General features: G+C 47.8%; 1 protein-coding gene across 14 annotated transcripts in view; it reads left to right on the forward strand.

Annotated features, from left to right (window-relative positions):
• The window catches only part of BTBD7 (BTB domain containing 7), a 103809-nt gene that overhangs the window by 68900 nt on the left and 7577 nt on the right, over positions 1-27332 (forward strand). For all 14 annotated transcript variants that reach the window (XM_074996588.1, XM_074996584.1, XM_074996586.1 and 11 more), the window contains 6 exons: positions 764-839; positions 3938-4098; positions 4308-4451; positions 5979-6168; positions 8749-8927; positions 10464-10895. In XM_074996588.1, the coding sequence (XP_074852689.1) occupies positions 764-839; positions 3938-4098; positions 4308-4451; positions 5979-6168; positions 8749-8927; positions 10464-10895 (1182 nt within the window). The remainder of the gene's footprint in view (positions 1-763; positions 840-3937; positions 4099-4307; positions 4452-5978; positions 6169-8748; positions 8928-10463; positions 10896-27332) is intronic.

The following is a 27332-nucleotide window of genomic DNA, read 5'->3' on the forward strand; positions in this document are numbered from 1 at the left end:
TGGTACCCTGCATTGCTGTCCTCAAGCTTACACTGGCACTCACAGCCCTTCCTAGTGCCCCCTGTGAGACCAGCTGCTGTACACTTGCAGAATCCAGCCCCTTTTGGGTCCAAGAGGCTAGCCTTGTTACCCAATTTTACCTTAACCTGCCATGCTGGTGGCCACACAGCACCAGCGTTCTGTGAGAGACCCTGGAGACCAGTGAGGCTGGAGATGCCAATGGGCAAAGACAGGGAAACACAGCTGCCGGGCAACCAGAAGATATCCCACGGGGGATACACAACTCTCAGGGTTTGCCACGGAGAGGCAAGCATGCTCTGGGCAGCTCTTGGGGCTGGCAGCCCCACTCCTTCAGCCTGAAGGCAGGGTCTCTCTTGGGGGCTCCAGCCCCTCATGTGCCTGTGGCGGGGGGCCTGTGGCAGGGGCTTGGGCTCAAGTTTCTGAGCTCCTGCTGCGTGCTGGAGTAAATTGGCTCGTGTGCCAGGTGTGGCACATGTGCTGGGGGTTGCCAGTGTCTGGTATAGCAGAACTTAAAACTAGGCTTTCCTGTGCTATCTTTTCCTTAGTTCAGATATTAATTTTGCTATGAAGAAGTTGAAACACCAGTTATACAGTGGAATGAAGGCTAATCTGAATGTGCTTCTTTTGAGAGGTGACTGAATTCTTTAGGTCTTTTCAGCTGAGGAATACACTTTTTAGTGATTTACATACAACATATTGTTAATAAACTAAGTATACGTTATATTCCCTTTCTATATTATAGGCAAGCGAACAAGATATTCTTAAGTACCTTGTTAAATGGGGAGAACATCAGTTGATGAAAAGAATAGCAGACAGAGGTAAGATCTTTATTTTTAAAAAATAGACATGGCAGAGGAACCGAGAACATATTTTGAACAGTTCAAGAAAACATGTAATCTGATTTATACCGTGAAGGAAGGAGAGCTATAAACACAAGCACTGAACTGGAAATTTGTCTTCATTAAAACATCAGCTGTAGCAAATAAACATGGTTCTAGAGAACAGCTAAAAACGTAAGCATGCTTGATGTTAAAGACAAGACAGGTGAGGTAGTATCTTCTATTATACAATTTGTATCAACTTCTGGTGGTGAAAGAGACAAGCTTTTGAGTTACGCAGAGCTTTTCAGGTCTAGGAAAGCTTTTGTCATTCATAGGTGGCTAATCTCCATGTTGTCGGCCGCTCCCCCCCCACTCCCTAATGACAAAAGCTTTGCTGCTGCTGTATTAGTGTAGACATTGCTTTGTCCTGCTGACAAAGCAAATTTGCTGCTCCTAGGAGGTGGGAGTTTTTTGTCAGCAAAATGGCAACAAACAGTGTTTATACTGCCTGATTCCTAAGGATGCAGCTGTATGACACAGCCTTGTCACTAAAAGCTGTAGTGTAGACACAACCAGAGTGGTTCAGTTCAATACATGACCGTACCAGATAAGGTGTAAGTACATAGGGTTGCAAGAGACTCATTCAAGGTGAAATGGCCGGTTAACATATCTACAGTCATAAGACAAAGGGAGACAGAATTTATTCTCATAAATGTCTTTAAATCCATGACTTTCGGTGTTTAGCAGAATTTCGGATTTAAGAGTCCAGGTTCATCATCTGTACATACATGAAATTATAGTTTTGTGAGAAGTATTTCCCAGAGGCGGTACAATGTTTTAGTCTTTTATTTTTCTGACTTCATTCAGGGGAATAGTAATTGTCTCATTTCTGCCACCAAATTATTGGGACATTTACTATGCTGGGTATGATATACCATATTACAATAGTAACATGTAGGACCTATGGATGTTGAAGGGTATATAGTTGGGAGATGTTAAATGTCATAACAGCAGAGATATGTCTCAAGGTTTTTTGCATGTTATAGTGAGGTCTGGTGCCATTTTGATTTGATGTGTCCTGGTTTGTGGAAATCTTGCTTCTGATGGCGAGTTTAGTGTAGCTGGGTGGCTCTTTGAAGTCCGTAAGAGGGAATGTGAGAATGAATTTTTAGGATATGACTTTTATCAAATATGGGTTGTACCTGTTTGATACCTTGTGCATTCCAGTGTGGGATGGTAGGTGACAGGTGTGCAGTTGGTAGATTTCCCCCCCCCGGACATTGAGGCAGGCTCTCTGAGGTTATTTGGGTGGTCCATTCCACAATGAAGTCTAGTTCTCGGTGGAGTATACTTGTTTGGTGAAGGCAGTTTTACGTGTGTTAAGGTATATGTCCTGTACCTTCTCTTTGGAGCAGATGCTGTGGTGTCTCAGTGCCTGCCTGTACATAGCAGATTTCTTGATGTGGTTTAGGTGTTTACTGGATCTATGAAGGTAAGTGTGGTGATCTGTGGTTTTCTTGTATATTGTCTGTAGCTGATCATGGTGTCCTAGAAGTTGGTGCTAGTGAGGGAGTTTTCTGGAGAAAGGTTGAATAGCTGGTGGTTAGTGAAGCTGTAGAAAAAAGCTGAGAGAGTTCGGGCGCTCCATCCAGAGGAAGAAATATCAATAAAATATGAGTGTATTGGCTTTTTTTGATGCATTTGTTCAGAAGCTCTTCCTTGAGGTGACCTTTGACGAACCGTCCCAGTACTCCTGGCTGCTCCCCTAGTTTGGGTAAAGTTTGCTATTGAACGTAAAATTGATAAGTGAAGATGAAAAGGATGATTTTGGCAGTGTCCGTGAGACGGATAGTTCATTGTTGTCCATTGTCTTCTAGATATTTGAGACAGGCAGCAATTCTGTTGTTTTGAGGGACATTGGTATATTAGGAAGTGCAGAAATGGTGTTGTGTGGGAGGTTATTAATGTTGTGGCATTCCTGAAGAAAGTCAGGTGTGCCCTGGAGAAAACTGGTCCTTCCTGTGGGGAGTGATTTGAGGATAGTTTCTAAGAGCTCATGTGAGGTGGGCAGGGAATTTGGGTCTGCCAGAGGTTTAAGGGCAGGGGAGGCAGTTTGGGGTTGAGGGGGTTTAAGCTGGGAGGGTGGGGGGTTTGGAGTTGAGGGGTTTAAGCTGGGAGAGGCAGTTTGGAGCTAAGAGAACACCCCCCCCCACACACACACAGTTTTTAATTGTCTAGGGTCACAAAGTTTTACAGAATTATCAAACTGGGTCACAGTCTCAAAAAGATTGGGAAATGCTCTTCTAGAGTAAGAGAGCTACAGTTAGATATAACAGACCTGTCTGGGGTCCCTTATTTACACATCTTGGGAAGATAAGGGGTGAGGTGGTATAATTTCTCAGATGTCTGGGAAAGGGTTTGATGATATTCCTGATCAGCTGGTTGAACAAGTGTGGGATCTTCAATTCCTTCATGATATTTTATTTTGACTTATTTTAGATGATCCCTTCTGAAATACGTAAGGTACAAGAGATGGTTCTGTAGTTTTTCTCTGCTGAGCTGTTTAGCATATTTGTAGCTTTATATAGTAAAATGTGTTGTGGTTCAAGCAGAAGTAATGGGCTTGGTGCAGAAATTACATGATGGGTTACATGACCAGTGTTCTATAGCAGACTAGATTATTATAGAGTTCCCTTTTGTCCTTAAAAATCTGTGAAAATACTGTGGTCTATCATGAAAACACTGTGGGAAGGGAAAGAATTTGCTGAAGAGTCTTGAGCTACCAGCAGTGGGGATGGAAAGAGTTTTTTGTTGCTGCAGGGGTGTTTGTAAAGGGCCTGAGAAATATTTACACATCTCTTGGTGATCTTAAACCAGATGATGAATACGTTTTTGGGCAGGTGACTCGCATCCATAGGAGCCAGACTGAATTGTGCTGGTGGCAAGCAGGTTAGTTTTGGAAAAATAGTACCAGGCACTGTCAGTGATTTTTCTAGGCAGATTCTCTTTTCCTTCTTGCAACAAAAAGGTAATCTCCTGTTTTTCTGTTAAAAATGTTCATACAAATAGAGACGGTATATTATTCATTTCCACAGAGCCCAATTTACTGAGTGGTACTGCACACAGCATAAACAAACGAGGTGTTAAGAGGCGAGATCTTGACATTGAAGAGCTAAGGGAGATCCTGTCTTCTCTTTTGCCTGTTGTCCGCATTGAACACATTTTACCTATGAACAGTGAAATACTGAGTGATGCCGTAAGTCTTTTCCCATTCCTCGCAATCTACTTTTCAGAAACACAGATCTAACTTATGAGATTTTGTACTTCAAACAGTGCAAAAAATTTTTGCTTAAATTCCTCAGGGAGTTTGGTTATAACTATTCAGTGTTTTCTTGTTGTTTGGTTATTGAAATATTAATAATGTAAATTGTAATATGTTCTGTTTTTAAAAATTGTCTCTTACAGATGAAGAGAGGCCTCATTAGCACCCCTCCTTCAGACATGTTACCAACAGCGGAAGGTGGAAAGTCAAATGCTTGGCTAAGGCAAAAAAACGCTGGGATATATGTTAGGCCACGACTGTTCTCACCATATGTAGAGGAGGCAAAGGTAATTATTGATAAGATGTGGTCATTACTAAACTGATGTCAACATGGAATTCTGCAGAGGGAAGATTTCATTGTATCTTGTATAGTTTGCATATGATGGTCTAAAATACTAACACTTTCAGTTTAAGAGGTCTTAGAAGTGTGGTCTTCAGACCCAAGTCTACAGCTTGCCAGGAGAATTTTGACAACTTTTTTTTTTGACAATTTCCTGATTCTCCAACACATTCTGATTTCAGGAAGTCTTTTATTTTCATGAAATTCTGAGGGACAACCTGCCTGGCCTAGCAAGCCTGTGGGTTCTGACTTCTATTAAGTGGAGAAAGGAGGTTCCAGCTTGTAAAGAATTTTGAATCACTAAATCCTCTGTGAAACAGAGTGACTGTCCTTGTCCAGCTTAACTGAAGGCCCTCCCCCTGCCCCTCTGAGTAGTGCCTCTCCAGCAGCAACCTCTCCATAACTCACCTGAATGTAGCAACTGAGGTGTAAGTGCATTTAGGATAGGGTTAGGAAAGTGCCAGACATGTCTGTCTTTCACTCTTCATGAAAATGCATCACCAATAGTCTTAAGGAAAAACAGGATAATACATTTAGTATATGTATTTATTGCCTTGAATCTTGATGTCAAAATGTTTGTTTTTCTTGGTTTCACTGTTTTTATATCAATCTTTAAGTATTTAACTTTGTGGAAAAATTGATTCAAGTGGCAGAGAGCTGGGAAACTGACCGGCCCTGCTGTGCCTGGCTTCCAGCTGCCCAATGCGCCTGGGAGTCAGGAAACTGTGCTGGGCAGTTTCCTGGCTCCTGCAAGCAGAGGGTTGCTGGGAGCCAGGCTGCTGCCTGGTTCCCAACTCTCTGCCACTCCTGGGAGCCAGGAAACTAACCACACTGCTGCTGCACCTGGCTCTTGGCTCCTCACCACTCATGGGAGAAGGGAGCCAGGTGCAGCCAGGACTGGGGTCCTGAGGGCGGCAGGACCTCTCCCAAACTGAGTCCCAGTTTACGCAAACTTTTACTTACACGTGATTGCCCAGAACTACAACCTACGTGTAAGTCAGGAGTCTACTGTAGTGTGTTTGTCTTAAGGAAGGATTGTCTTTAAGAGTTATAGCATTAGGTGTTAGGAAATATGGGTAATATTTTTGTCTCTTGGACTAATTGTGTGATCTTGGGATAAGGTAGGGGGAGTTGGATTGTATGTTCTTACTCTGTAAAATGAAGGGATTATATTTTTAACATCATCTGAGGGCTGCTGAAGCTTGACTTAATAATTGTAAAGTGCTGTGAGATTTTCTGAGTGGAAAATACTCTCTAGAAAAGCCAAGTGTTATAAATTGTGAGCAGAAGCAATGTTTACCCCCTTCAACCCATGTGCTTCCTACATACTCATGGTAACTCGTAGAAGGGTAGATCTACATATTTTAGGGAGAAGTAATTGGTTATGTTATGGCTTACTGTACAGGGAAAATGATTTTAGAGAATTAGTAGAATTTTTTTTTAAATAGTTCTGATTATTTGACTGCTGTTTTAGTCGGTGCTAGATGAGATGATGGTGGAACAAACAGACCTAGTTCGTTTGCGGATGGTTAGAATGTCCAATGTGCCCGACACTCTCTACATGGTAAACAATGCGGTGCCACAGTGCTGTCACATGATTAGTCACCAGCAAATCAGCAGTAACCAGTCCAGTCCTCCTTCAGTTGTCGCCAATGAAATCCCAGGTAGGAATGCTAGCTGATCTGCAGCAAACTATTTACTGTCCTCTGTGGGAGGTTTGTTGGTGGGGATTATTAAATTTATATGGTTTCCCAGAGTTTTTTTTCTTCTGGGAGTGATAGATGGAGTGCTTATTTTAAAAGACTCTCTCCAAATATTTCAGGTTTGAAATGTGTGGGAATTATTGAAGGTGGTCAAATTCTAACTGTGAGGAAAAGGAGCTCTGGTAGAAAATATGCTCATATTCACTTAGGGTAGAAGCAATTGTAACCATAGCATCTCATCAGTATGATACTAGAACCAAGTATGTACTCCACTAAGCTATCCATAACTGATAGCATCCAGACATGACCTCAGCAGAAGGCAGAAGCACTACTATCCGGTAGATAGTACTCAACATAATTAACTAAATGTCAAATTATATGGTTTGTTGCATTGTTCTAAATTTAAACATTAGTGAACTGTTGGTGGGAAACATTTGCCCAAATTCAGTTGTCTTTGACTAAAAATGTTTTGCTGCAACTCCTGAAAAATTCAGCTGCAAGGACATGTAATGAAAACATCTCAGATAAGCTTAAATGCCGCCATATTTGGGTTCTGGGCAGTTCAAGACTTAAAGCAGGATTGGGGAATCTCTCTTCAGTCATTGACCACTGACCCACCAAAAAATTAGTCTGGGATCACACAAGTGAGAAGCAAAAAAAAAATATCACTGGCATGGCCCCCAAGTGAGAAGCAAAAAACCCCAAACCCTCAAAACCTCACTTTGCTCACAGGGGCGCTGAGTCTCACGTTGTGTTCAGTCCTGTGGTGGGTGTCCAGGCTCAGGCTTCCCCATCCTGATGCTTGTGCTCTAGCTCCAGAGGGGTGGAAATGGGGGATCTGGGAAGGGAGAGAAGTGCTGAGATTCGGAGATTTGCTGTGGGGCGGGAGCACAAGCACTGACTAACCCTGTGGCAAGAGAGAGATGCCCCAGCCCTGACCCTTTCCATGAGCAGGATCCAAGTAAGTCGGAGGCTGGATCTGGCCCATAGGCTGTGTAAGTTCCTGATCACAGCTTAGAGATAGTCGCTAGTGTTTTGACTCAAACCCAAAACCAAACAGTGAGACACTGTGTAGTGCTGGTATGGCCTACTTTAGTGCTCCACTGACAAGAAAAAGGAAGTGTTTTGCCACGCTCATGAGTCCATAGTGTTGTCATGATACATGCAGTGTTTTACTGTGGTGAAATAGGGTAGGGAGGAAGCTTGTTTGAGACTCTTGGAGATGTAGATCTGCTCCCTTTTACTAGGTTAATTCATATGCCAGAAATAAAAAAGAAAACGTTTTAGAAAACTTAGCAAACCTGATACTGCAAACACATTGGTGATCTGTATGAAACCAGAAGCAGTTGATGTTTGATTGTATTTACATGAAGCCTTGTTTATTCCACATCTAAAAATGCAAATACCCCACATACATTGTTCTTACTGTCTAATCCATTTAAACTTTGTGGGCCCTTTTAATAACACAAAGTAATATCTTGTCGTTGGATAACTGGTGATGTGCATGATGCCAACACCACGTTTATGGAACCTTGAATTTTAACTTTTCTCATGCTTCTGTTACTAGAGACAGAAAATCCACAAAGAAATAATCACCCGTAACTAGACAGCAACAAAGTGTTACCATGATAGTTGTTCAGTAGGAAAACCAAATGCCCAAAATTGCATATGATTTCCTTTTAGAAAGATTTTTAATGATTTTAAGGCAGCTGCATAGAACCGTAATTTTCACAGGCTTATGTTGGCTTAGAACATGTAATTTCTTTAAAATGTATTTTCTATAGTTATTACTGGTATTACGGCCTTGTGATCCCAGAATTCCATCAAAAACCTAAATTTGTGCCAAGAATATCAACATATTGTTGGCATGTAGTAATCCAGAGGGAATGTGCAATTGAGATTTTAAAATATCCTGTCCTCCAAGTTGTAAAATTCCTACCTCTTGTAAAAGGTTTACAAAGAAGTGTATTTGTGATTCACTTTAGTAGGTCAGAAAAATGGCGCACACACTTGACACACGTGTACCTTTACATTTTATCCCACAAACATGCTCTAAGGCAGGGGTTAGCAACCTTTTTGAGGTGGAGTGTGGAAATTTTTAAAGTCACTAATAGTCCTACTTACAACATCTTCATTAATACATAAATTAAGATGCGGTGATTTACTGTTGTAGTGGTTGGTAGCATTAGCTAGTCTTGCGTTAATCCATGGGCAGAATGCCTTTGAGCAAGCTCATGGCTGCATGGTGCAGGAGGGGCAGGGCTGAGCTTCTTCACATACCAGTGAAAATGAGTTTGCGTGCCACTCTTGGCACGTGTACTGGGTGGTTGCTGAGCCCTGCTCTAAGGCATTAAGCAAAAATACTTAATTCATTGGATTCTTAGCTGAGTGCCACTTTTCTTAAGCCAACATAGTCATCCAAATATTTATTTTGAATGAAAATCTAAAGTTAATCATGGCAACGAATTGCATAGTCTCATTAATAGTTTAAGAAATACATTAACTTGTAACTTTTTATTGTCTCTCTCTCACCCCTTCAAGTTCCCCATCTCCTTGTTGTTAAAGAGATGGTCAAACGGCTCCAGGAGCTCCGTCATACTGAGCAGGTACAAAGAGCATATGCTCTTAATTGTGGAGAAGGAGCCACAGTCAGTTATGAGATTCAGATTCGTGTATTGCGAGAGTTTGGACTTTCTGATGCTGCTGCTGAGCTTTTGCAGGTATGGAAAACTGTCTGGGTAAGTTTAATTCCTCCTCCAGGATGATTTGATATAAATCTTTTGAAAACTGAATGTTTGACTAGGAGTGCACCAAAAACAAGCGTGGTGTAGGTGTACACAAAAAAAAAAAAAAACTGCAGTAATGATCTGCTTGCTGGAAGAGTTTAAAAAAAAAAAAAGATGTTTGGAAAAGGGCGGTCTTTATACATTAGAATGATCTTGGAAGTTAAGAATTTTTACCAGAGAGAAGTACTGTATTTTTATTACGCTAAGCAAATAAATAAAGCTTATTTTTTAGCATCAGCCAACAGTGACATTGGTTGAAAGAAGTGGAGGAGACGCAGAGAGGATGTTAATGCTGCTTTTTTGAAAAGATGCCATAATGTAGAGTAAGAATGTCCAGTGCCTGATTACTGGTCTTCTCAAAATCTGAGAAACTGTTGTCATTGTCACAATGCAAAGCACTATTCAGACTCTCTCTGACCTTTAACAAGTCTCATTGGGGGAAGGGCAGATAATTACACAGATTCAAAGCAGATGGGATGGTGAGAAGGTCTTTGTAATAATGTAGTATGGTGGTTGTAAAACACACCCCTCTGGGGAACTCCAGTAGATTTTTAAATTGATTCCACAAGAAAATTCTTACATTTCTGCCACTTTAAAAACAAAAACACTTGCTAGAAAAGAGTTTAATCTTTTCTTCCAGGTGAACTGATATAAAATGTTGCAAAAATAATATTTTTGAGCTTGTGGTTCTTATTTGAATTCTGAGGTGTTTATTGGTTCAGTAATGTTTGTACTTTTTGCTATGCACAAACATAGGAGAATAGGTATACTTTTGCAATACTTATATTCTTCTGGGGACACGCATTCAAGCATGAATAAGAGGAGTCTGTGAACATTTATTATTTGCTATTTGTAATTTAGTATTGGTTTGTTTTCTGTTTGACAAGCTTCCCTCTAGACAGAAGCAGAAATTACACTTTGATTTTGAGAGCGTTCATGAAAGTAGTGAAAATGAGCAATTTTTGAACAACTTGGAGGCAGAAAATTGTTCATCTATGTAACTCTAAACACTTAAAAACAAATTGGCTCAAGAATGATTCCCAAAGAAGGAGGAAAAACTAAATATTTAGATAATAAATTCTTGCCCCCAAAGAACTGTACAGTGTGCCTGTGTAGCAAATACTGGGATTGGTAGGAAGAGAAAGGGAGCAATTTTGATTAGGGCCTCTGTTGCTGCTGGACTGCAAATAATACCTTTGGATATCTGAAACCCAGGGAGTAATTTGACCAGCTGATAGAAGAATCTCACCTCTGACTTGTCTCCCTTATGGCAATGCACTGCTCTTTCGTGATCAGCTCCTTGTCATCTTTTACAAGTTTAATAGTGTAGTATTTTAAACGGTGAGACTAACTTATCATTTTACAAAGCCTAGATTACAAGTCACAATCTTTGCTTAGTTTTATAGGAAATCTGCTCCAAAAAGACACAACTTTTAAAAATCTCTTCTATTTTGCTGTTTTCATTTGCAGAATCCTCACAAGTTCTTCCCTGATGAGCGGTTTGGGGATGAAAGCCCACTCTTAACTATGAGACAGTCTGGACGATGTCGTGTTAACAGCACTCCTACTGCAGAAACCATGTTTACAGAACTTGACTCTTTTGTGGCCTTCCATCCACCACTGCCACCTCCTCCACCTCCTTACCATCCTCCTGCTACTCCTATTCACAGCCAGTTCAAAGTGGGCTGGAAACAAAGGGTGCCGAGTCAGCATCCCTCACGTTCCTTTTCTTACCCATGTAACCATTCACTGTTCCACTCCAGGACAGCTCCTAAAGCTGCTCCACCCGTCTACTTACCTGGTGTCAAAGCAGTAGCACCTCCTGATTGCACTAACACTACAGGACTGGGGAGGCAAACTGTAGCTGCTGCAGCAGCAGTAATGGCAGCTGAAAAGCAAGCAGTAAGTGCATCTTTTTTCCCCCCCATCAAAGTAATTTGTTGAAAAGGAATATAAAGGTGAAATATAATGAAATTACTGGGCTTGAAGGAAGGTGCAGATGATGATAAATTAACCTTTTCCACTGCTTCCCTTCTGTAAAATACCATCAGAAGAGGGAGCCAAAACAGAAGGAGCAGGACTAGTGGAGTAGACGGGGGAATAGGTGAATATACATGTTACTTTTGCAGTATGAATTCATTTTAGAAATAATATTGACACGCAGGCATGTGGCAGAAATCCATGGAGAGTTCTGAATACCTGTGGGCAATTTTGAATTGGATTCTAAAATGAAAAAAGTCAGTGGAAGGTGACAGAGAATCGAATATATACATGTACAGAAGTCATTCATGGGTTAACATTAAAGGTAAAGAGAAAACTATATGTACATAGTTGCAAGAAGTACTGGTTTTCTTGAGTTAACCTGACCTCATGTGATTGGTTATATGTCTGGTTAGAAATGTAATTGCTCAAACCACATAACAAAACTTACACCACTTACACAGTTAGACTGAGTCTGCTCAACAGCCTTAGCTGAGGCTATGTCTATACTACAGCATAAAGTCGATTTTAAGACAGTTAGCTCAATTTTACAATGTGACTGTCTTTATTGCGCATACCATTAGGTACATTTTTAAGGAGTGATAAGGTTGACATTCTTGCATTGCCTTTCTGATGCGGCATAATTCCAAGTTCGAATTTAAAAGGTCGAATTAATGCCAGCGTGGAAAAAGTTTCTTTAAATTGATTTTTATTGGTTTCCAGAGGTGTCCAACAGGTATCCCACAGTGCCCCACAAGTGTCTGTTCTCGGTGCTTTCACCTCCGCTGCTCTTCAGGTGCACGGGAAGCCATGGAATTTGAATTAAGAGGTATTTTCTTTCTGACCAATGTGGATAGCACACTTCAGGATCTCGCCATCTTACCATCATTAGTACTCAGGGTTCTTCTGATCTGAGTTCTCAAGGTCACAAGAGAGCTCCAGCATGGAGCCATAATGAGATCCTGGATCTCATTTCTATCTGGGGAAAGGAATCAGTGCTGAGCATACTGAGAGTCAGCAAGTGAAAAATTTCATGGGGTGTGGTCGCAAAAGGTTACTCCCAGAACGCTCAGAAATGCCGTGTAAAAGTAAAGGTTCTCCAGTAGAACTGTCATAAAGTCGAAGAAGCCAACAGGCAATCTGGGTCATCTCCCAAGATGTGTCAGTACTACTAGCAGCTGGACTACATTTTTGGGAGGAGCTCAACCATGGTCCCCTATCTTAACTGAGACTCTTCAGGAGGCTGTACTCAGGACTCCAGTGGGAGCTGAGAGGGGAAGCAAGCAGCAGAGGCTGATGAAGAGGATGACGCCAACAGTCATCAGCAGGCACCCCATGAATCTGATCATGGCAGCCCAGAGCTCTTCACCAACCTTGACCTCAAGCTAGTCCTCCCCTCCCCATTGATACCTGAAGCTCTGGGGTCCAGCAATGGTGCAGAGCACTCTTCTGGTGAGTATTTTTTCAAACTGCTACATGTGAGTTGCAGCTCAGGCATGGTGGACCTATGCCCCTCAGAATAGCTTGTTAATATTTCTAGGGATGGTGTGCTTATCCTTTTTGGAGACCTCCATAAAGGTCTCCAGCCAGGTACTTTTATTTTCCGCACAAGGTTTATGGGGAGGCCTGACTTTTTGTGGCGTCCGTGATAGCACACCTTGCCACGCCAGGCAGCCAGTAAGTAATCTGGTATCATGGCACCACACAGCATTCCGGCAAATTTTTCAGGACTGCACTCACACAGTATGATCATATTTTCTCTTTCACTCAGTTATTCTTAGGAGGCTGATGGACCTCTCCCACCACCATATGGTACATTTAAAGCATGTCCAGTGTGGGCTTTCCCTGCTTTAAATGTACAGTTTACAGGGCTTTGTTTCAAACTTCACCCTAACCCCACATTTTATAAGCCACCAAGATCTTACCATGTCCACAGTGAGATGGACTGAATAAGAAATAGCTTCTGTTCTGCAAAGGTTGATTTGTTGTCATCCTTAAGAAGCCAAAAATGGCCTTGGAAAGCAAAAGTTGCAGTGACTGTCAAACAGAGACCCATTCATTCTATGAGTAAGTGCTTTGTTTCAAATTTAAAAATTAAATCTAAATGTTGACCTTCACTCTTTTCAGCAGACAGCATCAATGGCAGAGACAAGGTTGCCACAATGAGAAGAAAAAGATCTAAACAGGACCTTACCCTTCAGCAGCTAGAGAAGGCTGACAGGGAAAGGTCCAGAATCACTGATAACCAAAAGTAGACAGTGCAATGGTGATAGAGCACTCTGCAGTGTCTCCAAAGCGTGCTCCACTCCAGGAAAGAGGACTCAGCAGATCTCCTGACAGCTGTCAGGGAGCAAACCGAGATTCTGTGTTCCATATTGGAGTTGCAGAGGGACACCCACTGCAGGACACATTATGTGGATGCCGCACCCTGTTGCCTCGCCTCACCTTGCTATGGCTTGAACCCCCCTCATCGGGGTCCCCCCAACACTGGGGCGGGGGCAGGGAAGGACAGTCTCATACCGCACCCGGGACCTCTCCATGCTGCAGAAGGTTCACATTCCACTACATATGATGTCAGGGTTCCCTTCTTTTTCCTTCCAATTAACCCCAACCCCCTCCCCCCCCAAAAAAATAAAAAGAATATTTTTGTGAAAACCACAGTGTCATTTATTGGTTCACGTGTGGTGGGCTGCACTTGGAGGTGCTTTCATAAAAGTCAAGCACACCATTGTGTGGGGGTGTGGTTGGCGGTGGTATCACAGTAGTTGAATGCAGCATAATCATGTGTCTGTCTGCTAATTCATCAAGCTATTTTTCAAAGCCTCCCTGACTACCCTTGCCAATCCACGCTGGCATGAAATTATCCCCCTTTGATTCGCATATGTTCTGACAAATACAGCACGCTGCAACCATGGTGGGGACATTAGTTTGGGAAGGGTCCAAGTGGGTCAAAAGGCACTTGACTCTGACTTTTAAATGGTCAAAGGCACGCTCCACTGCCATTCTGCACTTGCTCAGCCTGTACTTTAAGTGCTCCTGGGTGCACTCCAGGCTGCCTGTGTATGACTACATGAGCCAAGCAAGCTGAGGGTAAGCAGGGTCATGAGCCTCGATGTTTCTGGTCTAGGAAGAAGGTCCCATCCAGTAGTTTTCTGTATACGCCTGAAGTTCTAAGGATGTACACGTCATGTTCCTTTCCTGACCATCCCATGTAGATGTTGATGAAATGACCTTTCTGATCCATCAACGTCTGCAACACCATGGAAAAGTATGCCTTGCAGTTTAGGTGGTGGTCTTCAAGTGGTCCCCGTGGGTGCTCCACAGTAGGTGTCGGGCTCACCCGGCGCCGCAGATCGGAATTCTTCTAGCAGTTTCCACTGGATCGCGCATGCGCCGATGCGTGCCGCTCCCTTGCGTGCCCTCGGTCATGTGCACGATCCGGTCCCCGCCAGTTCCTTCTCAACCGCCAATGGCTGCAGACTGAATCCGCTCCGGCTCTAAAGCCTGAGACAGATAAGATAGTTGTTTTACTTGTTAGTTCATTCTTTTCACTATTATACAAAAACAAAAAACAAAAAAGAAGAGCATACAAAATAGTAGAGAGAAGAGGAACGGAGGAGAGCGGGGCATACGAAGAAGGCTGTTAAGCTGTCCGCTACCCTGAAGGCCGTGAATGTTATTTGGGTTGTAGAATGCACTGATTAGCGGCTAAGTACCCTATTAACAGTAAACACTCACCGCGATGGCTTCCTCTGGGTTTAAGAAGTGTGAGTCATGCCGCGAGGCTATGCAGGCCTCTGATGGGCATAGTGAGTGCATTCGTTGCCTGGGGGAGTCCCATGTTACCCAGAAGCATTTGCACTGTGCTAAGCTTACAGCCAGGGCCAGGAAGGACAGAGAGATGAAGCTCAAAATAATCTTGTTTGATAAGGCCCTCCAGCCTGAGCTGCTGGAGAAGCCTCACACAGAGGGGCCCTCTGGGTCACATAAAAGGAAGGTGGCGTCTTTGACCCCCTCTGTGCAAAAGAAAAAGAAACTCTCTCCGGCTCGATCCTTGCCGGCGGTTCCAGCAAGCAGGACAAGCGGAACACAGAGCCCTCAGCTGCGGGCTGATGAAAGCGGCAGCGCGGTTGCGCATGTGGCCGGGGCCGGGCCTCCAACTTTGCAGCAGTCAGCACGGAGGGCGCAGCAAGCACCGGAATCGGTAGCGCCGCGTCACGCGGCACCGGCTATCATGGCGCTGACAGCACAGGGGCACCCAGCACCGTCGCCGGGCAGCAACTCCACTGGCTTATTTAGGACCTCCCTCTCCATTCCTCCAACCACCTTCGCCTTGGCTCAGGCTTCCTTCACCCTTTTTGGGCATGGATCCCTATGAGTACTATCACAAACCAGCTTCACCATTATCAGTGTTGTCACGGAGATCCTGCTCTCCTAGACATCACAGGTACACTCTCCGATCGTGGTCCAGGTCTCCATCACCGGGCTCTTGTCCATGTTGTTATGGCCATCCTCATCATACTGAACACCGACATTGGAGGTCTAGATCCAGGGGTAGATCACCTCCCACTCCTCGCCAATACTTCCGCATCCACTCTCGCTCTGGGAGAGGAACGCAGCTGTCCCAGAGAGAGTTAGGTCCAGAGTCCCGAGACTTTCCTTCACAGCCCACGAAGGAGCAAGCATACCAGCGAACTCGGGAGCCAGAGGACTTGGGGGAGGGTTATCCCAGCGGTTCCTCCTCATCCTCCCCAGATAAGGCAATTGTCCCCAGGGATGTCTCCCCTCCGGTTGCCCTTAAACAATTCCAAGAGCTGTTCAAAAGAGTAGCATACACACAGGATATTCAAATAGCAGAGGTACAGGAGAAGCATCATAAACTCCTGAAAAATTTGAGACCCCCGGCTTCATCTAAAATCGATATCCCACTGGACGAAGCCATTATGGAGTCCAGCCACTAACATATGGTAGACTCTGGCCTCTATTCCGTCTACGAATAAAAGGGCAGATAAGAAATACTTCGTCCCAGCCAAGGGCATGGAATTCCTGTTTAGCCACCCACTGCCCAATTCTTTGGTGGTCGAATTGTCCCAGCAGAGGTGGAAGACGCCTCAGTACAAATCAGGGGGGTCAGATAAAGATGCTAAGAAATTAGAGCTGTTCAGCAGGAAGGTCTACTCCTCCTCTACCTTATTATTGAGAATGGCAAACTACGCGGCACATTTATCAAACCATAACTTTGACAATTACTCTAGACTCACTTCTCTCCTGGATTCCCTCCCGGAGGACAAGAAGCCAGTGTTAAAGGCAATTGTCCAGGAGGGCTACGCGGCCTCGCAAACGGGAGTTCAGATTGCCCTGGACATGGCGGACACAGTGGCACGCTCAACAGCCGCAGCAGTGGTAATGCGTAGGGAATCCTGGCTCCAGACGTCTGGTATCACCAGAGATCTACAGGCAAAGATCGTGGATCTTCCCTTCGACAAGCAAAAGCTGTTTGCAGAATCATCCGACTCGGTCCTCCATTCTAGCAAAGGTTCGAGGGCCACACTTAAGACCTTGGGTATATACGCTCCTCCATACAGGAAAAAGGAATTCTATCCTCAGCAAAGGCGCTATGCTTACCGACCACAACGCGCACAATATCAGCGAGGCTATGACCAAGGGCGCCATCAACAGCAGCAACAGTACAGGGCCCCCAGGCGACATTCTCAACAAAGTCGTACAACCTCGGGGCAAGCCCAGAGGCAGCAGGTTTGACGGGTATGTCGAGGACTGCGATATCAACGCCATCGCTCAATGCCACTCACCTCATGTTCCATCATCACCTCAAACCATTCCACTCCCAATGGCAAAAGATCACAACAGACAAATGGGTGCTGGAAATTATAGCCACGAGTTACACGATCCCCTTCCAGTCGCTCCCACCGATGAAACCTCCCACCCGGCCTATTCTCAGGAACCCCTCTCACGAGGCGCAGCTGAAGCAGGAGGTAGATCACCTCATGTTCATAGGGGCGGGAGAAAGAGTGCCAGAACAATTCCAAGGGAAAGGTTTCTACTCACGCGACTTCCTAACAGAGAAGAAAACAGGAGGCTGGAGGCCGATTTTGGACCTACGGGGCCTCAACCAATACTTGAACAAGCAGCGCTTCCGGATGATTACAGTTGCCTCCATAGTTACGGCACTGCACGATGGAGAATGGTTTGCAGCCCTTGACTTACCAGACGCTTACTTTGATATAACAATCCACGCGGCACACAGACACTTTCTCTGCTTCATGGTCAGCGGGGAACTCTTCCAATACAGGATTCTTCTGTTCGGCCTATCCTCGGCACCCAGAGTCTTTACCAAAACCCTGGCAGTGGTATCAGCTTACCTGCGCAGGCAGGGTGTTTATTTTTCCATATCTGGACAACTGCCTACTGAAAGGGGCCTCAAAGGCAGAGGTCCTACGCATGATACACGTCACCGCGAACACGTTTACTTCGCTGGGCCTAGTTATCAACCTTGCAAGGTCAAAGACCGAACCCACGCAAGATATAGAGTTCATAGGGGCGCGCATAAACTCTATCGCATCAAGAGTATACCTGCCCGACGCCCGCTTCCGCACCATCAAATCCTTGGTGCAAGTCATGATGTACAGCCCCGTGGTGCTGATCCTAACATGCCTGCAACTGTTGGGACACATGGCGGCCACTATGTTTGTGGTACAGAATGCCAGGTTACACATGCGAAGCCTGCAGCATTGGCTGGCGAGTGTTTACAGACGGGCAGCCCGTACCGTCCACAGGGCAGTATCGCTCACGACAGAGGTACAGAAGTCACTAGCGTGGTGGGCAGATCCCAAGAACTTGCTAGTGGGAGTGCCCTTCCACCAACCACAAATTTCCATTTTCTTACAACCGACACCTCCCACATAGGATGGGGAGCGCACATTGGCAGCAAGGTGATGCAAGGGCTATGGTCCCCCGCGGAACAGACACTGCACATAAACATACTGGAGCTCAGAGCAGTGTTCAATGCGTGCAGACATTTTTGAAAATACCTGCCCGGCAAAGTAGTCGGGATCAATACCGACAATACCTCCATGTTCTACATCAATCGACAAGGAGGGGCATGGTCCTGTGCGCTACGTGCAGAAGCAGTCCGATTGTGGAACTGGTGCATTGCCAACAACATAACGTTGAAAGCCTCGTACTTGCTGGGCGCTCACAACGTGAAGGCAGATCAACTGAGCAGGCACTTTGCACTCATGCACGAATGGCAGATCCGCTCCGGCCTGCTCCGATGCATATTTTGCACCTGGGGGTTTCCCCAAGTCAATTTGTTTCCCACCCAGAGCAACAAGAAGTGCCCCCAGTACTGCTCCAGAGCAGGAGTAGGGCGGGGGTGCCTGGGGGATGCCTTCATGATCTCATGGAAGGGCCCTCTGCTCTACGCGTTTCCCCCCACAACACTTATCCACAAGGTTCTGCAGAAAGCCAGAAGGGAGAGAGCTCGCATGATACTCATAGTTCCAACTTGGGACCGACAACAGTGGTTTCCCCTGCTTCTGCGCATGTTGGATCCTCCACCACTCCCCCTACCGGTAGCGCCGGACTTACTCACACAGGCTCAGGGGTCCATAGTGCACCTGCACCCCTAGGGACTCCGCCTACATGCATGGTTAATCCATGGCTCAGCACCTTAGAGAGCATGTGTACGGAGGGAGTAAGACAAGTCCTAGAGTGTAGCCAAAGGACCTCCACCAGCAGGACTTATGAACAGAAATGGAAACGCTTTACCGCCTGGTGCTCTGCCAAACAGCTCCTCTTGACGTTCCTATAACTGTAATTCTAGAATACCTGCTGGACCTCAAATGAGACTGGCTCTCTCTATCCTTGCTAAAGGTCCACCTTGCAGCTATATCAGCTTTTCGGCACAAAGAGGAAGGGCCTACCGTATTTGCCCATCCTGTCATTACAAGGTTCTTGCAGGGGCTGGTAAGCCTGTACCCTCCTCGAAAACCACTACCACCGTCATGGAGTTTGGACTTGGTACTCCACACGCTATCGGGACCACCCTTCGAACCATTAGCCACGGTACCCCTCCGACTACTTACCATGAAAACGACCTTCCTTCTTGCGATTAGGTGAGCCCGCAGGGTGAGCGAGCTCGCAGCAGTGATGGCAATGCCGCCCTGCACAGTATTCTCAAAGGAGGCGGTAATCTTATGGTTACACCCAGCCTTCGTTCCGAAAGCTTCCTCGGAGTTTCGCATTCTTCTTCGAGTGTCCCCGTGGGTGCTCCACAATAGGTGACGGGCTTGCCCGGCGCCGCAGATCGGATCTTCCAAGCAGTTTCTGCCGGACCGCGCATGCGCCGGCGCGCGCCGCTCCCTTGCGCGCTCCTGGCCATGTGCGCGATCCGGTCCCCGCCAGTTCCTCTTAACCGCTGTCGGCTGCAGACGGAATCCGACTAGGCTAAGGCCAAATAGCGTATTCAACGACTTTATCTGTTTTTCTTTCAAAGTTTTTCAGATACTTAGGCTACTATGAGTTAGCCGGTTGTTATTTTGCCAAAAAAAAAAAAAAAAAAAAAGAACAAACAACAACAAACAAACTACGAGCGGGACAGCTTCAGCCAGTCCCAGTAACAAGCGCCGGAGGCCAGGAGCTACGGCCATCAGCCCTCCTGCTGAGGCAGGCCATCGGACGGGGAAAACAGCACAAAGAAGGTGCTAAGTACCCACTTAAAAAAAACTCAAAGACTCACCAACAATGTCCTCTTCAGGCTTTAAAAAATGTGAGTCCTGCCGAGAGGCGATGCCAGTGTCCGATGGGCACAGTCTATGCATAAGGTGCCTGGGGGAGTCCCATGTGGCACAGAAATGCGCCTTCTGTGCTAAATTAACAACCAGAGCACGGAGAGACAGGGAGATGCGCATTAAAATGCTGCTTCTTGATAAGGCCCTCCAGCCAGACTTGCCGGAGCGGCCGCAGCAGGAGGGACCCTCCGGGGCCCTTAAAAGGAAAGCTGCCTCCCTCACTCCATCAGCGCAGAAACGGAGGAAAGTCTCTCCAGCCCGATCCCTGCCGGCAGCAACAGTGAGCGGGACGAGAGGAGCACGCAGCCCCCAGCCGCAGCAACAGCTGATCGGCGGTGGCACAGAGAGCCACGTGCAAACAGCTCAGCCTCCGATGATCAGCCAGCCACCCCGCACCGCAGGCAGGGCGGCGGCTAAACAAGCGCCGGTACCGGCGGCACCGCAGACAGCGGCACCGACCCCGACGGAACCGGCGGTGCAGAGCACGCAGGCACGTAGCCTGCAGGCGCAGAAGGACACCGCACGTGCGGCACCGCCTTCGAGCCTGCCTAGCACGGTGCCGACGGGGTCGGGATCCCCCGCGCGTCAGGGGGCGGAGTTACCTCCTCCAGGGAGGGGGAAGGCTGCACACAAGAGGAGGCATTGCAGCCCCTCTCCGGACAGGGCTGTGGAGCTGCTTTCTCACAGCCCTCCGCTTACGTTGCAGACTCCAACCAGAAGGCAGGGGTCCCCCCTAGCCTACCCGGAGCCCCCTTCTCCATTTTTACAACCAGCCTCGCCATGGCTGGCACCACCTTCACCCTTCCTGGGGTTTGAACCACTGGACTATTATGCGAAGTCGCTCTCTCCAGTGTCTCGACGATCTCCCTCCCCCAGACGCAGAGGGTACGCACCAAGGGAGTGGTCTAGGTCACCCTCCCAAGAACAGTGCCTATACTGCCATGGTCGCCCCTACCACACGGGGCATACACACCATCGGCAATCTACTGGGGAAAGATCCCCACAACCTATCTCGTACCCCCGAGGGCAATCGCGACCGGGGACAGAGACTCAAGCATCTCAAGGGGGACTGGTCATGGAACCCCGAGATTTTCCCTCGCAAACCTCCAGCGAGAGGGTGTACCATCACCAGCAGGAACCGGAAGGGTCCAGAGAGATGTACCCCAGCGGTTCCTCACTCTCTTCCCCAGACGAGGCTACGGCCCTGGGGGACGTCCATCCTACGGACGATCTCAAACAGTTTCAGGAGCTGTTTAAGAGGGTGGCCTTCACGCAAGGCATCCAGACAGCAGAGGTGCAAGAGAAACACCATAAGCTCCTCAAAATTTTGAGACCTCCGGCCTCTTCCAGAGTAGCAATACCGCTTGATGAAGCAATCTTAGAGTCCGCCACTACGATATGGCAGACCCCTGCAACTATTCCGCCTGTCCAAAAGAGAGCGGATAAGAAATACTTCGTGCCGGCGAAGGGCATGGAGTTCCTGTTTAGCCACCCACAGCCAAACTCCCTGGTGGTAGAGTCCTCGCAACAAAGATCAAAAACATCTCAATTTAAAACAGGGGGAATAGACAAAGATGCCAAGAAGCTAGAGCTGTTCGGCAGAAAGGTCTACTCCTCCTCCACTTTAACGTTGCGAATGGCAAATTACGCAGCGCACTTAGCGAACCATAATTTTGACAACTATTCCAGGTCAACTTCCCTCATGGACTCGCTTCCAGAGGACAAAAAGCCGGTCCTCAAGGCCATAGTGCAAGAAGGCTACGCGGCTGCGAGGATGGGAGTTCAGATTGCTTTGGACGTTGCGGACACGGCAGCACGTTCCACAGCAACCGCAGTGGTGATGCGAAGGGAGTCCTGGCTCCAGACCTCGGGTATACCGAGGGATCTGCAGGCAAAGATAGTTGACCTTCCCTTCGACTCGCAGAAGCTGTTTGCTGAATCAGCTGACTCGGTCCTTCATTCCAGTAAAGATTCAAGAGCCACACTCAGGACCCTGGGGATTTACACCCCTCCATACACAAAGAAAAGGTACTACCCTCAGCAAAGGCGGTACCAGTACCAGCAGCAGCGCCCCCAGTATCACAGGGGTTACGAGCAAGGGCGACATCAACAGCACCAGCAGTACAGAACTCCCAGGCGATGCTCACAACAGAGCCGTGCGTCCTCGGGGCGGGGCCAAAGACCACAAGTTTGACGTACAGATCCAGGGCTGCGCCATCACTACCATCGTACAAGGTCATCCGAAGCGGCTATTTCACCATTGCCTCCGACCATTCTACGACCAGTGGCAAAGGATCACCACAGACAAATGGGTGCTGGAGATCATAGCCACGGGGTACGCCATCCCCTTCCAGTCGCTCCCACCGTCACGACCTCCACCCAAGCCCCACCTCCAGGAGGCCTCCCAGGTAGCGAGGCTCAGGCAGGAGGTGGACCATCTCATGCTCATAGGGGCGGTGGAAAGAGTGCCGGAGTGACTGCACGGGAAAGGGTTCTACTCCAGGTACTTCCTCACGGAGAAAAAGACAGGAGGCTGGAGGCCCATCTTAGACCTTCGCGGCCTCAACAGGTACCTGCGCAAGCAACGTTTTCGGATGACCACGATCGCCTCCATCCTTACAGCTCTGGACGATGGAGACTGGTTCGCAGCCCTCGATTTACAAGACGCGTACTTCCACATAACCATCCATCCGGCTCACCGGCGATTCCTCCGGTTCATGGTAGGCAACGAACACTTCCAATACAAGGTCCTACCGTTTGGCCTTTCCTCGGCCCCCAGAGTCTTCACCAAGACCTTGGCAGTGGTGTCAGCCTACCTGCACAGACAGGGGGTATTTATTTTCCCGTATCTGGACGACTGCCTGCTCAAAGGGGCCTCGAAAGGGGAGGTTCTGCGCATGATACGCGTCACAGCAAACACGTTCTCCTCACTTGGCCTCGTTATCAATCTGGCAAAATCACAAATAGACCCCACACAGGACGTAGAGTTCATAGGGGCTCGCATAAACTCGGTTGCAGCTAGAGTATACCTACCAGAGGCTCGCTTTCGAGTCATCGGTTCCCTCGTGCAAGTCATCACCTTCAGCCCTACGGTGCCGGTGTTGACGTGCCTGCAGCTGCTGGGCCACATGGCAGCGGCGACGTTTGTAGTGCAGAACACCAGGTTACACATGCGCAGCATGCAGCACTGGCTGGTGAGTGTATACAAACCGGCAGTACACACCGTTCACAGGGTGGTGTCGCCCACAGCCGGGGTGCGCCAATCCCTGCAATGGTGGGTAAACTCCAGGAACTTGCTAACAGGGGTACCCTTCCACCAGCCGCAAATATCGGTTTTTCTCACTACAGATGCCTCCCTCATAGGGTGGGGAGCGCACATGGGCGAAGAGGTGACTCAAGGACTTTGGTCACCCACGGAACAGTCACTACACATCAACGTACTGGAGCTCAGAGCAGTGTTCAACGCCTGCAAACACTTTTGAGACCACATACAAGGCAAAGTCGTCGGGATCAGTACAGACAATACCTCCACCATGTTTTATATAAACAGGCAAGGAGGAGCTCGATCCCGTGCCTTATGCGCGGAAGCAATCCGCTTATGGAACTGGTGCATCGCCCACGTTATAATCTTGAAAGCCTCATACTTGCCGGGTGTGCACAACGTGAAGGCAGACCAGCTGAGCAGGCGTTTTGCGCTCACACACGAGTGGCATATCTATCCCGATCTGCTATGGTCGATTTTCCACGCATGGAGTTTTCCCCAAATAGATCTGTTTGCCACTCAGCACAACAAGCAGTGCCCACGATTCTGCTCCAGGGCAGGACTGGGATGGGGGTCCCTGGGGGACGCGTTCGCGATCCCGTGGGGGGGCCCCCTGCTTTATGCATTTCCTCCCACAGTGCTGATCCACAAAGTTTTGCAAAAAGCCAGGAGGGAAAGGGCCCGGATGATCCTGATAGTCCCAACGTGGGATCGCCAACAACGGTTCCCCCTATTCCTGCGCATGTCGGACCGTCCACCGATGCCTCTTCCGGTGGCGCCGGATCTGCTCACGCAAGCCCAGGGGTCCATAGTGCATCCGCACCCCCACAGCCTGCGACTGCAAGCGTGGTTAATCCATGGCTCAGCTCCCTAGAGAGCACATGCACAGTGGCAGTACAACATGTCCTAGAAAGTAGCAAGAGGACTTCCACTAGGAAGACCTACAAACAAAAATGGACTCGCTTCACGGCGTGGTGTTCTACCAAGCAGCTGGCCCCCCTTTCGGTGCCTATACCTACAATTCTAGAGTATTTACTGGACCTCAAGAGAGGAGGACTCTCGCTATCCTCGTTAAAGGTCCACCTTGCCGCCATCTTGGCGTTCAGACATGAGGAGGAAGGGCACACGGTGTTCGCCCACCCTATGGTTACCAGGTTCCTGAAAGGGTTGATAAACCTCTACCCCCCTCGGAAACCGATTCCACCTTCGTGGAACTTGGACCTGGTGCTTACCACACTGATGGGACCACCGTTCGAGCACTTGGCCACGGTTCCCCTCCGCCTCCTTACAATTAAGACAACCTTTCTTCTCGCAATTACGTCAGCTCGTAGGGTGAGCGAGCTCGCGGCAGTCATGGCAACGCCACCCTGCACTGTTTTTTCCAAGGAGGCGGTAACCATACGGCTGCATCCAGCCTTTGTCCCCAAAGTTTCTTCCGAGTTTCACATCAACGAACCTGTTGTTCTACCCTCGTTTTATCCAAAACCTCATAACTCCAACGAAGAGGCGCGCCTACACCTCCTGGACGTGAGGAGGGCGCTAGCCTTCTACGTAGACAGGACCAAGTCGTTCCGGAAAACGGATAGACTCCTAGTCTCCCTCGCTCCCAAATCGAAAGGAGAAGGTCTCTCCTCGCAGAGAATCTCAAAGCACATTGTATCCTGCATAAAAATGTGCTACGAGCTCAGAAAGACTCCTTTATCGGCCACTCCCAGGGCTCATTCCACCAGGGCGGTGGCGGCATCAACAGCCTTTTTCAAGGGCGTTGCATTAAAAGACATTTGCAGAGCGGCGACCTGGTCATCCTACGACACCTTCGCCAAACATTACGCCCTTCACAGGGTATTCCAAGAGGATACCCGTCTCTCTGCAGCGGTCCTCTCGGGGACAAGCTGCACATAATCCGATTACCCACCTCCTATATTGGGTTACTGCTGGGTAGTCACCTATTGTGGAGCACCCACGGGGACACTCGAAGAAGAAAGAGAAGTTACTCACTGTAGTAACGGTGGCTCTTCGATATGTGTCCCCGTGGGTGCTCCACTACCCGCCCATCCTCCCCGCTTCGGATCTCTGTTAGTGTTTTGCAGGGGCACCCGAGGCGGTTGGTCGAGGAACTGGCGGGGACCGGATCGCGCACATGGCCAGGAGCGCGCAAGGGAGCGGCGCGCGCCGGCGCATGCGCGGTCCGGCAGAAACTGCTTGGAAGATCCGATCGGCGCCGGGCAAGCCCGTCACCTATTGTGGAGCACCCACGGGGACACATCTCGAAGAACCACCGTTACTACGGTGAGTAACTTCTCTTTATGGAACCAATAGTATTACCCTCGTTTTACCCGAAGCCTCACAGCTCCAACAAAGAGACACCTGCATCTCCTAGATATGAGGAGGCCGTTGGCCTTTTACATAGACAAAACTAAGCCCTTCCGGAAGACTGACAGGCTTCTGGTGTCTCTCGCTCCCAGGTCGAAAGGGGAAGGCCTCTCTTCCCAGAGAATTTCGAAGCACATTGTGTCCTGTATAAAACTGTGCTGCGAGCTTCAAGAGACCCCCTTGCTAGACCCGCCCAGGGCTCACTCCGCTAGAGCGGTGGCGGCATCAACGGCCTTCTTCAAGGGCATCGCGCTGAAAGACATTTGCAGAGTGGCAACTTGGTCATCCTACGACACTTTCGCCAAGCATAATGCCCTGCATTGGGTGTTCGATGAGGATACCCGTCTGTTGACAGCAGTCCTCTCGGGGGCAAGCTGCACATGAATCGAGTACCCACCTCCTTACTTGGGGTTACTGCTGGGTAGTCACCTACTGTGGAGCACCCACGGGGACCAGTCGAAGAAGAAAGAAGTTACTGACTTGTAGTAACGATGGTTCTTCGAGATGTGTCCCTGTCGGTGCTCCACTACCCGCCCATCCTCCCGGCTTCGGATCTCTGTCCGGTGTTTTTCAGGAGCATCTGGGGCGGTTGGTCAAGGAACTGGCAGGGACCGGATTGCGCACATGGCCGAGGGCACGCAAGGGAGCGGTGCACATCGGCGCATGCGCGATCCAGTGGAAACTGCTAGAAGAATTCCAATCTGCGGCACCGGGCGAGCCCGACACCTACTTTGGAGCACCCTTGGGGACACATCTCGAAGAACCATCGTTACTACAAGTGAGTAACTTCTCCTTCTGAGGCCAGGTGGTCCAGGGCCATGATGGGGATGTGCATTCTGTCTCTTGTCCCACACCATAATTAGGAAAAACTGTGGCAGCAAAGCCAGCCACTACGTGTTGGATGTTTCCCAGACTCACTGTCTTCTGCATCATATGGTGACAGATTGCACTGGTTACCTACATCACTGCGGTTGACTGTAGATCTGCCCATCCCAAATTGATTTCCCACTGACCAGTAGCTGTTGGGCATTGCAGACTTCCACAGAGCAATTGCCACTCGTGTGAACTGTCAAAGCAGGTCTCATTCTGGTATTTCTGTGCTTCAGGGCAGGGGACAGAAAATCACAAAGCTCCATGAAGGTGGCTTTGCGCAGTTGGAATTTCTGCAGCCACTACTGGTTGTCCCAGACCTCCAAAGATATGTGGTCCCATATCTCCAGAAATGGCACTCTACTGTAAGCTATGCGTCCAGAGCAGCCAGCAGCTCTGCATTCCTGGTCTCCAGTTCTTCAGTTTCATCATCAAATTATCCTTTTCCTCCTCAGCCAACTCACCCTCCCACTTACTTTGTCTAAATAAATACTCCATGGCACTTGGAAAATGGCCAGAACACACTGTGCAATGGCCATAAGCTGTTGAGGATCCATGCTAGCACCATGAAGCGGCATGAGCTGGGGCAGGCTTTGGGAAAATGGCACAAAATCACCGTTTTGTTTTTCAACAGCGATGGGGTGGGTGCTTTGCGCTCTTGGGTGATATCAAAGATCCATAAGTACTTGTGGCTCATTTTTCCCATGAGCCACTGGCACAAAAAAAACAGAATATATCATGCACTGTCAGATGGGTACTCCCAGAATGCATTGCTCATGTAGTCAAACATAGGTAAGACAATGGAGGCATGAGAAGTTGACTTTCTGAACATTTATGGAAAGTCAAATTTGACTTTATAAAATCTAGCATTAAAAAGTTTACTTTATTAAATTTGACTTTATTTCATGGTGTAGATGTAGCCTGAGAGCCAGCTCACCTTTAGCTCAAACTATAGAGGCTCTTGCACTAAGCTCCAGAGGTGCCAGGTTCAAGTCTACGTGGTGATGGTTACACATGTACATGTCTTCTAAACATACTATATTT

This window comes from Carettochelys insculpta, chromosome 6, assembly GCF_033958435.1.
Source record: "Carettochelys insculpta isolate YL-2023 chromosome 6, ASM3395843v1, whole genome shotgun sequence".
Lineage (NCBI taxonomy): Eukaryota > Metazoa > Chordata > Testudines > Carettochelyidae > Carettochelys > Carettochelys insculpta.